Source organism: Buceros rhinoceros, unplaced genomic scaffold, assembly GCF_000710305.1.
Source record: "Buceros rhinoceros silvestris isolate BGI_N320 unplaced genomic scaffold, ASM71030v1 scaffold6439, whole genome shotgun sequence".
In the NCBI taxonomy this organism is placed as follows: domain Eukaryota; kingdom Metazoa; phylum Chordata; class Aves; order Bucerotiformes; family Bucerotidae; genus Buceros; species Buceros rhinoceros.
In genome coordinates, this window is record NW_010433199.1 from 37,056 (window position 1) to 51,645 (window position 14,590).

The 14,590-nt window shown below is 38.8% G+C and overlaps 1 protein-coding gene across 1 annotated transcript in view; it reads left to right on the top strand.

The window, feature by feature from the left end:
• LOC104500390 (diacylglycerol kinase theta-like) overlaps positions 1-14,590 on the top strand; it is a gene marked incomplete at both ends in the record, with an annotated part of 46,997 nt that overhangs the window by 11,190 nt on the left and 21,217 nt on the right. The window contains 5 exons of the mRNA XM_010144027.1: positions 26-125; positions 4,427-4,512; positions 5,234-5,359; positions 6,725-6,878; positions 11,305-11,373. Of these exons, the coding sequence (XP_010142329.1) occupies positions 26-125; positions 4,427-4,512; positions 5,234-5,359; positions 6,725-6,878; positions 11,305-11,373 (535 nt within the window). The remainder of the gene's footprint in view (positions 1-25; positions 126-4,426; positions 4,513-5,233; positions 5,360-6,724; positions 6,879-11,304; positions 11,374-14,590) is intronic.

The window sequence follows — 14,590 nt, forward strand, 5'->3', positions numbered from 1 at the left end:
TATCTTATGCATTCTTCATTGGCAGGTTCCAGTTGCACACTGTTTTGGGCCTCCAGGACATTACAAAAGAAAGTTTTGCACTGTGTGCAGAAAGTCACTAGAATCACCTGCCTTTCGATGTGAAGGTAACTACTTCTGTAGATATCCCTGTGTTACCAGAAATGTACACTTTATTTGTGTGGCATACCTTGAGGGTATGTGTGTATACACACACACACTGTTTGAGAGATTTTTTTGTGGTGTTTATCATCCAGTCATTGGCAGGGGAAATGTGTATTTCAGATGAAGGAATAATAAAGCAGTAACCTTCAATGAAGCACAAACTTCGTCAAATGTCTGTGCTCTTTCATCTTTCCTCCAATTTACTTGGAGCGATTCTGTAGTCTTGATGATGTGCATGGAATCCATGCCCGAGACATGCAAAGAATGAGAAGCTATTATGGCAAAAGAAAGGCTTCTCCTGTTGAGGTAATTGATTTGTTTCCCATGGAAGCTTTTGATACAGGGAATCATCAGGTATTCATGTTTCTAAAACCTCCCCCATTCTGTGAAAGAATGGACTATAACTTTTCTGTGTTACTGATATCTGTTGCTAGTAATGAGGATGAGGTGCCTTCAATGGGAAGATATTTGAAAATATTATTTGTCAAAATAATACTGCTCTGAGTGTTCTGACATGGATTCTCTAAAAAAACAGTAATTGAATCACCCAAACATCAGAATTTTTATTTGAAATACATGTTGGCATGAGTACTTGACTGATTTTGATGTGGGGCAACTCCTTAATTCTCCTTTGTCTCCCCTGTCTTGAATGTCTAGTAGCTGTTGTTCAGTTGGTGGTGTGAGGTTGAATAGAATTTAGTATTTTAAATGCATATTACCTGTCAACTGTTTAAAAAAAGAAAAAAGTCTGCTGAGAAAAGAACAAGTTCTGCAGGGATTTGAGATGCTTTCAAAATTGTTGTGCTGAAGATAATGTCTTATGGTGACATATGTATAGGGGAAACATTGCTCTTTGATCAGTGCATTTCTATTTATAATGGTGCAGTGGTTTTGTTTCTGCTTTTGTCTAATGAGTTGCATGACAAATCTAAACTGTATTCTTCTGACTAGTGGGAATCTGTCACTTAACAGTTACCATGTGAGCTGGATGATTTGGTGGGGTGGTCAAAGAGCTACAGATACCACAGAGCCTTTTCTGATCATCTATCTTAAGCCACAGAATCTGTGTGACATGAAATAAATTTGAAAATAATATTTTCACTAGTTGTGTCCTCTTAACTTGAAATTAGCTTTAGTTTAGTGGTATATTTTAGTTAAAGCTTTCTAAATTTTGCTTTCACATTCCCACTTGCTTAATTTTGCTGTATTAATTGTACCCATTGCCAGGGAATATTTATTTTTCTCCAATGTTTCCATTCAAGTGTTCTTAAACAAGAAACTTGTAATTTCATGTCATATTTAGGTATTACAGATGCCTGGACTCCTTATTTTTCTGGTTCATGGAGGTTCTGAATTGTGTTCCTCGCGTAGATTAAAGTTCTGTTTTGTGTGGCATGACTTGTCTGCTATCCCATTTTCTGAGTCTAAGCATGTCTACAACTTGTTTCTCTGATACGTTTCCAAAATGTAGCTTAAAAGGGGCAGCCGAGGCTCATAAAATTCACAAGATTCTTCTTTTACTCTTCAAAAATATTTCAGAATTTATTTTAGAAGTCACCTATTTTAAGCTGTAGCACTTTTAAATCCAGGTGGAGATGTTGAACTTGATTCCTTTTTTGCTTAATTCTAATGATTTAGCTTAATAGTACAAGTCCACTGTTGGTCATGACATTGTCTTCTGATAGGGGAATTTGAAGACCTTTACCTGGAATCTTTGCTGTAATTAAGATAGAAAAGAGAGTTGAGTTGAAGTTACCTTTTTTAAGCAAATTATGACACCATTAGATGTACTGTTAAAATAATTTCAATAACTTGTTTTGGACTCCTCATTTAAGTGTATTTTACAATAAAATAAACTTTTCTTGAAAGGAAATTGGAAATCTGCAGGCAGGTACTAAATACTAAGTGCGTGGTGGGGCATCTGTTCTCAGAAATGAGCATGCATGTATATCAATGCCTTGTGAGAAGTACATACAGTTCCTTGGCAAAAATTGCAATATTTAGACTCCAAATACTGATGACAGTTAATAATTGCTTTGGATAACTCTTTCTGCTGTAGAATTCACTGGTAACAGCAAAACCTGGACTCGTGATGGTGAGAGTTGCTCTCCTTTTTCTTTCTAAGAAGGAGCCCTGGAAAGAAAAAGAGGAAAGGGAGTAACCCAAACCTTATTTTAGTGTGGGTTCCTTTAGAGAAATTTCTTAGTAAGCATCAACCATGAGAAGCAGATTTCCAGGGGAGGGAGACAGTTAATATTTTAACAGTTATTCTGCCAAGTTTATGTATCTGAAATTAACCAACTAGGTTTTTTGGAAATTATAAAGGGATTCACAGCACTTTCATGACTAGCTTGAACAGAAAAATATTCTGTTATGAGTTTAAAGGATTGTGAAGATTATGGAAGGGAAAATTAATGATGATTATGATAAAGATGAAACTTCTTTCTGTGGGTCTTCTGATTTGGATTGATTTTTACATACAGTAAACTTCATCTTTCCCATCAGTGGGATAGCTGTTTTATGGGTTTAACTCCTGTGGCACTCCTGACCTTCACAAGCACATTTTCTTATTAATTCTGAGATGGGGTTAGTTATTAGAAGCAGCAGATGTGAATTAAGCCAAGGGTAAAAAACCCTCTGAGGTCTTACAAAGTATAGCAAAGGGCAACGTGTGCCCATATTAGCAGAATTAACAGTAAAAAATTCAGCACTTCTGTTAATTCCTTGAAGGTATAATTTGGTCTATAGAAACTTTTACCATTAGTGAGGATATGGCTCAAAGCATCTAGCTTGCCTGGTAGCTGAATTGCAAAACTGAAGTATGCCTGCTGTATCTATGAATATGGAGAAGCGTGAGCAGAGCAGGGACCATGTCACATCTCACACAGAAGTTCTTGAGCTCACTGAAGACATGCAGTACGAGGAGCTGTACATGAAACCTTGTGGTTGACTCAGAAAACCCTGTTAAAAGAGGCTTTGCTTTGGTGTGGTGGTAGATCATGGTCTCCAGTGGGGTTAGAATAAGACAGTGTTAGTGCTAATCACTTTTTCTAGAGCCCAGAGAGTGATTTCAAAACAAGGTATGTAACTTAATACTGTTTTCAAGATACTTTCAGATAATTTGTCTAACATGCAGTTGCCACCTTCCAATCTTCAGATTAGTCTTCAGGTTTTTGTGATCAGCTTGGAGTGATAATCTGAGCAGAACAAAAAAAAGTATTGGAAGAATTTGTTGCTTATCCATTACTTTAAGTTACTCAAAGAATTGTATGTCTTCTCAGGGAACTTGTATACACAGGATCTTTTCCATCCATCTCTGATGTTCAGAGACAACTTTCCTAACTCCTGTGGTAATGAAGCTAGTATTGAGATCTTTCAGGTGTATTCTTGTTTAATGAATGATCCTTTGTAGTATAATGTTTTAGCTGGGTCACTTTTGTAGACTGTCTTTTCTCTCACATGTGATACTTCAAGTCAGCTTTTAAGTAAAGAAAGTTCCAGTGCAGGTGTACCACGTCAGTCAATGACTGATCCGACCTTAGCCGTGTCCTCTGTGGAAGAGAAGGCAGACAGGCGCTACTGCTGCTTTGGCAGCAGTGACCCCTACTTTGCTGGGGTTGGGGACTCAAACACACCTCACCTCCTGTTTCCTTGTGCTTCTGACAGCTCCAAGAGTGGAGAGAGGGGGCCGTCTCTGCTGTTTTGAGCCCACTCATGAAGTGCCTACTTGCTCTGCAGTAGGGTTTGAAAAGGGTTTGTAAAGGGAATGGAATATTGCTTCAGGAAGACTTTACACTCCATGCTTGTTGGTATTTGGATGCAGAAGGAGAGCTTACTTTCTGTTACGGCTTCTATCATTCAGCTTTTTAAATTTGATTTAATCAAAGAAGGCTTTGGGCACAATTACACTGGAGTAGGCAGCAGTTCCTGTGAAACTGTGAGACAAAGCTGTAATAAGCCAAAGAGTTGTTCCAAATTTAACCTGCTTTGTTGGAGGAAATATGGCAAGTGCTTATGAGCAAAATTAGCTCAGCCTTTCCTTATGTTTGCTGCATCAATTTAACAAAGGAAATGGAGCGACACACAGGACAATGCTGATAAACTTCTTTTATTGCCTATCTTTGTATGGAAAAGAGCATGAAGGAAAGAAAATACTGTGTGAGAAGGTAGTGGAGGAGTATTGGAGGGATGGAGAGGGAGGGAAGAGCTGCAAAAACCCTGGGGTTTCTGGCTAAAAGAAATGTTCTTGTTTTCATGCTTCTAGTTTGTGAGCTACACGTGCACACAGACTGTATCCTGTTTGCTTGCAGTGACTGCCGGCAGTGTCACCAAGATGGGCACCAGGACCACGTAAGTGTGGATGCCTCTGCAGCAGAAAGAGGATATGTATTTTTGTATTTTCGGTGTGAAACCATGGGCTAGAGGAGGGGAGGAGTCTTAGCCTATACTTTCATGTGCTGTCAATTTCAAAGCACTTCTTTTCCTTGTTAGCAGACAAAGGAAACTGTGGTTTCAGCATGTATTGCAGATAGTGAGATGAACTCAAATTCTGACGTATTCACAATGCCTATTGAAGCCATGCTGAAAAGTCTGTGATATATAAAATGTCCTAATTAAAAAGAACATAAATAAAATCAAGCATCTTATCCATAAATTTCTATTGCAGAAGCTGTCATGGAACTCTTTTTTCCTATATGTTGAGCTGTTGTCTTCATTGCATCCCTGGCAAACATTATCATGTTCCCCAGGCTTCCTGCAGGCTGTCTGAGGCAAGACTGCCCAGCTTCTCTCTGTAAAATATGTGCATGATGCTGGCCTTTCAGAATTTTTTTTAAAGAATAATGGTTTTAGTGGCTGGCAAAGAAAAAGCATTACGTGATAAATTTTGTTTTATAGTTTGATAAACATTTTTTGGTGAATTGTAAGCTTATTCAGGTTTGTAGTGAGAAAATACTTAATGGTAATCTCTGTTGCAGTTTCCTTAGAGCTGTTTGAACTGCTGTTTTTAAAAGTTAGGTTGAAGATGCTCCTCTGTTTTGTGTAATGTTAAGTCATTATGTGTTCCCCCCAGGATACTTACCACCACCACTGGAGGGAGGGAAACCTTCCTTCAGGTGCTCGCTGTGAAGTCTGCAAAAAAACCTGTGGCTCTTCTGAGGTGCTCTCTGGCATGAGATGCGAATGGTGCGGCATCCTGGTATGTTGTGCTGTTGTATGTATATGTGGGAACCTTATATACACACACGTAAATACATATGTGCAAGTGCTTATTTAAGCAATTCATATAAATATAATTGATTTGCACATTTTATAAACACACTTTATATTTATGTTACTAATACATTTCATTTATACACTTGTATAAGTATACCTGTATATGAGTTAGATGGAAATTTGATTTTTTTTTTAATCCCCCTTTAGTCATTAAAATGAGCAATTCTTAGAATTACAGTTAAACTTTATGTAAAACCAATGGAATTAAAATTTAACAGGGACTAATCATAACAGATTTCTACGTAGAAGCCTGCAGTTACTTTTTCTGTGTGAAATCAGAATTTCTTTCAAACCACGTGAATTCTGTAAGGTCAAAGACTAATATGTTTATCCCTCTTTCAGTGTAGAATAGTTCTTAACCTGTGTGGTTGCACTTTTAAAGCTGTCAGTACTGCTTTCTGTGTTTTTTCTGTTCACGTGATGCACATTTAATTCCTGTGCAACGTGATGGTACCCTTCAATAACAGTCATGAAAGCCGCAGCTTTTCACATGGTGATACAGTCTGCTGTGTAGATAACAACTGGTCCACTAGTTTAATGCTACCTCTTACTGCAATGTCATCAAAGCGCAAAATGGCACCAGATGTGGTGGGAACTAAAAAGTGTATATAATAAATCATTAATTTGCCACTTAGTGCAAGATGAGGCACTCTAAATAATAAGGTATGACTTGAATAATTTAATTTTTAAAAAATATTCTGTTTTATGTATTTAATCTGATTCATAATTTCTGAGATGGATGAGAACAGACTTTGAGAACAGACTGACAAAAGTAACATCACCACACATACAAATGTATGTGTATTTAGTAATGGCAGAAGACCTCTCACAAGCATAAAGGCAGAAACTAGCCAGCCATATTTAAAAAAAAAATTCCGGTGTTATCTCTAAATCTGTGAGTGGGTACGACTGTGTTGCCATTTCCAAGGCATTCAGTATAACTTGCCTACCTTTCCCACCCCCTCTAGTAAATATCTCTACAGAGTGGAAGATCCAGGGTTTAAGACCAAAATTTTGAACTTCTACACATGACTGTATAAAAACCCTTAGTTTTTAATAAGCAGATTTGTAATACTTGGAGTCTCTTGTGTTAAGACTTCCCATTACTGGTTATATTAAAATTGTATGGAACAAATGAAAATCAAGGGCTAACATTTCATGCAAGTGATTTAAGAAAGTTTTGTGTATGTTCTAGCCTGAGCTTTGTAATTCTAGTATGTATTTTGTTATAAAGAAATTTGCTTTCTTTGTGCATCACTAAGTTCTTAACTGATGCTTCTATTTGTAGGCTCATGCTGCTTGCTACATAATTGTGACACCAGAATGTACTTTTGGAAGATTAAGGAATATGATTCTTCCTCCAAGCTGTGTGCAGTTATTTTCTCGAAATTTCAGCAAACTGCATTGCTTTCGGATATCAGAAAATTTGCCAACAGAATCAGGTAACAACTTTCAAACTTGAATGCAACTGATTGATGATCGTGTTTAACCTAGTGTTCTAATTCACTGAAGCACGTTTGCTAATTCTCACTGGCTTTTGTGGCAATACTGCTTGCTATTTGTTGGGCTGGATAGATTTTTAAAATGTAGACTTTATGCAAAACAGTGAAATTTCTGTTTACTAGTGCAGGGCAATTTGAAAACTGTTCTTTCAACAGTAAGTATGCAGAAAGTGAAAACTTAAGGTCCAAAAATTTGCTTAGCAGATCAGTGTTATCATTACTACAAACACTTGCTGATATACATGTTGGTTTTTATTTGGCATATCATGTATACAGATATTTTTATTTGCCTCTTTGATTAAGCATCTGCCTGTTCCAAATTTCTCTGCTGACAGGAAATCATGTACTTAGCAGGGCAATGTTCTGCTGCCATCTAGAGCATGTGTTTGTTTAACAGCTCTATGAACAAGGAGTTTTTCAAGTTGCTGAAGTATTTTCTAATTAATGATAAAAACACAATGTTCTTGTAAAGCCTTTCTTTTGGTGCTTGACTACAGCAGGATAGCAAATGAAAGGTAGGCAAAACACAGGTCATGGAAGTTAAATATTTGCAACTGTACTTTCTTCAACCTGAACAGTTGTTCCTGAATTTTCTGTACTGAACATGTAGGTTTAGTTCTGGTGAAAGCAGCTGGTCACTAGCAGGAGCCAGGACCTCTTGTGTGCAGAAGCTATAGGAGGAGTCCTGCTACTGTGTAAACTGCATAACCCTAAGTCTGGGTAACCTGGGTGCACTGAAGTGACCTGTGCAAGCATGGTGGGGGTGAGGAGGTGTTACGGTGTTTTTGTTGGTCAAAAGTTATGTTTCTTTTTAATGAATCTGCTTGTTCATGGGGGAAGGGGAAGTACAGCACATACTCAAAAGTTGTGGAGTTTTTAATGCTTCCAATATAAGAAATACTAGAAATAAACTATCAGAACAATCTCACTTTTGCTGGAAGGCTTGTTATGAACCTTGATTCAGGTCTATTGTTAAGTATTCTGCAAGTGTCCCAAAAGCTTAAGTGAAGATGAAGTTGTATTATTAACAGAAGTTAATCACAAACCTTTTAAATAGCTTCTTTGGGTGTGACTTTTCTGATGTTAGACATCTAAGTTTGTCTTTAAAGCAGTGGTGTGTTCTTTTAATATGTCAGACTAAAACCTTTTCCTTTTTAAATTTTTTAAATCACCTTTACGTAAAAATGGAACACAGAGCACCTTGAGTGAAAGAATGCAAGTTTATAGCTGCACCTCATAGGCTCTGACATTATTTTACATGATGGAAGAGAAGGTTTTCGATTTCAGGACCTGGGCTACATGCTAAGCGTGTTGTCACACATTCAAATTTTTTTTACGTAATAACGTTCTTTTTGCATTCCTTTGGTTAAAATGTGTATTTTGTGCTTTGAATTGAGAGAATGCAGTTCAGTCATTAGCTGGTGGTCAGGGGAAATAGTAACTTAATGCTTCAATGTGGCATGAAAAAATCCCAGAGAAAACCTACCACATTTGGAAAGCGGAATGCAGACTGAGCACTGTAAAAAAACACATATACCCAGATAAAATATAACAACACCCTGAAAAATCTCTTTTCTAAACATCAGATCACTTTTCTTCTGGTCTGTGAGAAGCTGTGCTCAGCTCCCAATCGTGCAGTGGGCAGTGGCCTCCCAGGGTGCTGACACCCAGGGGAACATGGCCCAAGGCGTAGGCATGCTCCTCTTTCCGCATGCTGCTGGTCCCAGATGTACCTCTGAACTCAATGGCTGCCTCCAGCATTTAACATCTTCCTTTTTTTTGGTCAGTGAGTCATGGTTGTTGCTAAGCACCAGGTAGTCTGCCTTGCATAAGGTGCTGTGTCCTGTTTTTCCTTAGCCAATTACGGTATGGGACACTATGTTTTAGCACCTAGGTGCCTGATGTTCAAGTACAAGTCTCATGCCTTCACGTGTGGCTTGTTGTTACACCATTCATATCTTGTTGAAGCTTGCTTTAAGACTTCTTTCTGGAGTTTTGCCGCTCTCAGCGTCTGCTGGAGATCAGCTGTTTGCAGGTCCCTGCCAAAGGCACCAAACACCATCACTATGCAAGTCTTTCCCTTTGCTCAGATTATTCCTTAAAGACAGAGCTGGGAATTGCCTTAAACTAATTCTCCCATCACTTTGCATTGAGGGAGCTCAGTGCTTTGGCCTAATAATCCTTCTTGTTACCCATGTTCACGGAACAAACCTGCATTTTCTTTCAAAAACCCACTAGCTTCTGGCATATACCGGAAGTTACTGAGATGTGTCACAGGTCCAGCAGCTCCCTGACACTCTTCAGGTTGTGTCTGAAGCTCCTCTGGTCACAGAGCCGCTCAGGACAGCTGCCCTGGTAGTCACTGCTGCTTTTCGATGGTAAGGCATAGCCTCTGGATGGCAGACCTTGTTAAAGATTGCATGCATGTTAGGGATGTTTCCAGGGAGCATTTCGGCTTTGTTGGAGGATAACTAGCACTTCTGTCCTCACTTCTGTGGATTGTGTTGTGCAATCGTTCAGAAGTCCTGATGCTGCAGCATATGCAGAGGCTGCTCTTCTGTTGCCACAGCTGACAAAGAGCATTGTTCTGAAGATTGCAACAAAGTAGTGTTGGTGGTCACCTGGATGAGTTCACTGGTGCAGGCACAGGACTCCCAAGCTGATGGTTAGAAGGTGCCAGAAGACTTGTCCTAAACAGCAAATGAGCACATCATGATTGACCTGCTGGGGAGTGTTGGTCGAGATTAGCTTTTGCTGCTAAAGTAAATGCTAAGCTTAATGGCCAACACTCAGTGAACATACCTGTGCTGATAGTGGCCTTTCCAAACCCTTGGGCTACCAGGGAAAACAGTGATAGAGCAGATCTCTCGTATTCCTCCAACTGACTCCTGTCTTAGCATATTTAAAAAAAAACATTGAACCTAGCTGGAATAGTTTCAAGATGCTGATAGTGTGTATTTTCTTACTATCCAGTCTGAGGGAGAAAGAGTAATAAAAGAAAGATGTCAGCTTCTTCCATCTAAACTTAGAAAAATGAGATCATTGGGAGCAATCAAGAATTCTTTCATTTCTTCTTGTTGTATTTGCTTATTCTTTTTTGATTTGATTTTGTCTGAAGTGAAATTCAAGAAGGCATTCAGCTTTGATTTATTTCTGGGTGCTTCAAGACCATATTGGCTAAATGTCTCTTCAGTATGAAACTTAATCTGTTTGTCTGTCCACTGTAACAGAGAAAGTACTTCAACCCTTCTTTTATGTTTTAAAAACCCCAACCCAGCACATTATTGTTGATCTATCTTGTAGTCAGTTGAAGCATTACCCAAATATTCACTAAGTTACTTGGTCTCTGGTTTAGGATTCCTGCTAAGTGTCTTTTCTTAACATGCTGTGATTCTGCTTCTTGGAAGGTTTTTCTGCATTAGAATTCTGACTTCCCTAGTACTACTTCTGCTCTGAATATCAGTTTTTACTGATGTGGGATTTTTTCTCTTGTTTTGTGCTTTGATTTCTGCCTGCTTTCTCCTTCAGCTGCAAGGCATAGTTTTTATAAAGGTGTTGCCTGGCTTTTATCTTTTGGGAGCCTTGTCTGAATCCCAAGCAAGACTGAGTGGGATTTCCGGTGGGTGAGAGCAGGAATATGGTGATACAATTGGCACACTGGGTTGGCTTGTGTTGCATGCTACTGTTCATATTTGCAACAGTCTTTCTGTATGGACCTGAGTGTCAGGAATGAGAATGCAGTCAGGATGTTATCTTTGCATAAGCAAATGTAAATGTTAGTATCTTTTATCTGAGTCTTTAAGTGTTTTATGTATGGTTTTACAGGCTATGTTGTTACCTGGCATGTTAGTTCCTAGCTGTTAGTGAGAACAACGAGCTGCTGTCAAAGTCCTCTTCTGGAGTGCAGTAATTTCTTTCTCTTCAGGAGTCAGCAAATCTAGTTGTGGAAATTTTTTATATAATACCTACATGTGTGACCAGAAAACTGTTACTGCAATTTCTGGACTGCTGCGGTGATGTAAAACTTACTGGAAACCAGATACACTTTGATCACAGGCAAACAGCACAGTTTAAGAAAGGGATGGAGTGCAGGAGCTGCAACATCAAAGCTGATAGTAGTAAAGGATTTCAGGTATGCCTTCACTGCAGTTACATGACAATGCAGGTTTGTTGTGGTTTTTAATGCCGTTTTTATAGTATGGATTATTACCATAAAATAGACTGAAGAGGAAAGCAGCATGCTTTTCTGGCTGGATTCTTTAGTGGTTTTTTCTTTGATGGCAAACATCCTTAAATGACAAACACTTCCCACTCCCCCAGTTCAAATTAACAAGAATCCTTTCTTAAAACATTTCTGTTTTCACAGATGAAGATGATGATGTTGATGGGTCAACACAGGGATCAGCAAAAGATGTCCAAATTTCAACAGATTCAAGTAAGCAGAATTTTAGTAAGTGGTGAATAGTCACCCATTCCACCCATTCATTCATATAATCCTAACTTGCTTTACCTTATGAAAAAATACAAAATGCCTGCTTTTCTAATGCTAGGTACCAATTTCAGGTCCAATATTTTGGTCCAACACATTTATCCAGGGTCTTAGAAATATGTCATCACCATTTTTCACTGGTAGATTGGCATAAGCAGCAATCTGTTCATTACCCTGACAAATAGATCACTTCTTTCAACTTGGTAGTTGATGAAAGAAAGCATAGTGTTAACAATCCATAGATAAGCAACCAATTTAAAGAGCAGACAGCAAGCTTTTTCAAAACCTTTCTCTTTTAAGATCACGGGATCCAAATCTTAGTGAAGACACCAGGTGAATTTTTCATTATTTTTTAAATTTTTGCTTGGACGTGTTGCAGTACAAGTGTATGTATTCCTGTGCATCAGGATTGAGGAAGGCTGGTTGCTTCTTATGCAGTTAAATACTTAAGTGTGTGGAGTCTTCTGGGGTTGGCATTATACAAACTTACTTTTCGGAAGATTAAGCCAACCACAATTTAAAGGCATCCCACCTCCTATATTAATATTAGTAACTGGTAAAACATGGTACTTGCTACCTAATGCTACATGTGTTGTTGTAAAAAAAAAAAAAAAAACAAAATTTCAAATCAATAGATATGATATTTTCTTTCTTTCCCTCCTAAAATTCTTACAGAATTAATAAGATAATTGTGTGAAATGCTGTTTGGATTTTTTTTAAAAACCCAGTTCAGTAAGTAATTAACTCAGTTACAGAAGCAATCTCAAGCATGCTGCTGTTTCACTTCTTAAAATTTGAAACTGGTGTCTCTGACTGCAAGTTACAATTCACTGCCATGCTGCTTTATTATGAGACTTTTATTATGAGACTCTGACTAACTGCCGTTTTATCTAAGAAATTTCCACTTTTTGCAGTGTTTTAAGTGACATAAGTGGTTGAGTGTTAGGACTTTTCTACTTCACCAACCAAGGTTATTTACCTTCCTTATGACTGTCAAAGAGAACAAATAATATATCCAGATATTTCAGCTGGATTGGTTTAAGGAACTAGTCCAGGACAGTTCAAATTTAGACAGCCTTCCAAAAAGACCAAGAAAAGATATGAAAATCTGGGGCAGAATACAAACTTTGTCTTTTCACATACAGTGTCTGTGGATTGGGGAAAGCAGCAGTAGATGGTACATTTTCAAGGCTCATATAGACTCATTAGTTGTGTTTTAAATAGAACAGTGGCATTAAAACAAATCTTAATACATTTATATAAAATACTTCATACATTTTCATAAAACAGAAGTCACTGTAGAGCCCAGTAACTTTGCTGTGAATTAGAAAGCTCCGTAGGTAGGGGGTGAGCGAGCCTTATGTCTCTTTGAAAATAAAACATTCACACAAAGAAGAATGATGAAATGTTTGAAAGCTTTCATTTAATGAATGATGTAAGGAATCTCCAGATCTGTAACCCAGCAGAGTTGAAGCTGCAGCAGCATCCTGTCCCCTCTGTGGCTGAGCAGCATGAAGGTCTGTTACGGGGAATGTGGTGTGTGTATATGTATACATATCAGGATATGTATATATGTGTATATATATACTTGTGTGTGTGGCTGTATGCATGTATGTGTGCATACATAAATGCACACACGCTCCCTCTCCCTCGGTGGATCCCCAGCCCCGATGGTCTCTCCAGCAGTCATCCTGGACCTCCTGGTCCCTCCAGGATGCCTCAATCAGAGGTGCACGCACATGTGGCTCCCAGGTCACTTACCTTACATGCCAGTGAGTCCAGCATGATGTTTGCTGATGCTTGCACAATGGTGGTCACTCTAGTTGCTGGCACCATGGACACGTGGGTTGCAATGACCCACAGTTGTGCTTCAGTTGCTGCACTCAGGAACTATGTGCATGCAGGTGGGTAGTACTGACACCCACAAAGAGTTAGAAATAGCATTTGATGCAAAGACAGGACAGACTGCTGATCAGGTGCAGTGTGTGCCCAGACAGGTGCACTGACCAGCAACTTCTTTACATGTGACCAGCATCTTTTATCTCCTTATCTCTTTGTTTTCCCGTACTTGTTCCTCCCCAAAGCACCTTGAACCTTCCCTTCTGCTGCCTTTGGTTCCTCCACTATCCCGTTGTAACTCCTGTACAATACCAGAATGCTTTTTCCATTCATCTCAGAGCCCCACACTCTGAGTGATCTCCTCAGTTGGTGAGGTGACCCACAGAGCTGATTCTGTGGACTCATCTGGTGGGTGTTTCCCTCAGCCCATAGGGAAGTTGTCCATGCATCAGGGCAGGGCATGGCTTATCTGACTTCTCTGACAAAGTTATTGGGGTTCACCTGCCTGTTCTGCTTGTGTGCTTCTCTGTGCTTGGGGAGTTATAACCTATCAAATTAAACATGACAGAAGCATGGTTGCAGTATACCGGATCTCTTTCACCCATCTCTAGATAGTACCACTTCTGTAATAGAAGTCAAGAGTGAGCTGCTCTTTAGCTTCTGTGTGTTGATTTAGTACATCTGCCACACCTTTCCAGATGTTACCATACTGTCCCTCCAGAGTGTCAGAACTGAATTATATTCCAGAATATTGTAGCTTTAATTCCATTAAATTAATTCCATTAAATTCTCCACATTTTACAGATGCATGTTTCTAAGAACAATGAAAACAAGCCAGAACAAACTGAATAATATTGACATGTAAAGATGTGCTTTCTGTAGGAAAGAAGCCAATAGGAAAGGATGTAAAGTCTGTAGATGGATACTGGAAGAAAACTTGAATTACTGGTCTGTGTTCCCTCTTGTTTCTTTGCTGTTGTAGTAGGCTTGTTGAGGGAAGCGTAAAGTTAGAAGATAGAAATCTGAATTTTGGGATCTTTAATGTCAAGTTGACCATAGAACTTACCCTATCAAGATACTGAAGCCAAAACCATAAAATGACCATAAAAACAACTCTACTCTTTCTGAGATGTTAGGTTTAACGCATTTACAGAGCAGGTTTGGAAAAGGACTATAAATCTTTGTGCCTGAGAACATCAGCCAACTTCTAAGGATTTGTCTACACAGTGAATGATTAATGCAAGGAGAACTGAATGTTACCGGAATAGTAGGATAAACATCGTGTGGATGCTCTCATTAGTATAGTCAGTTGTATTGCCTGGGG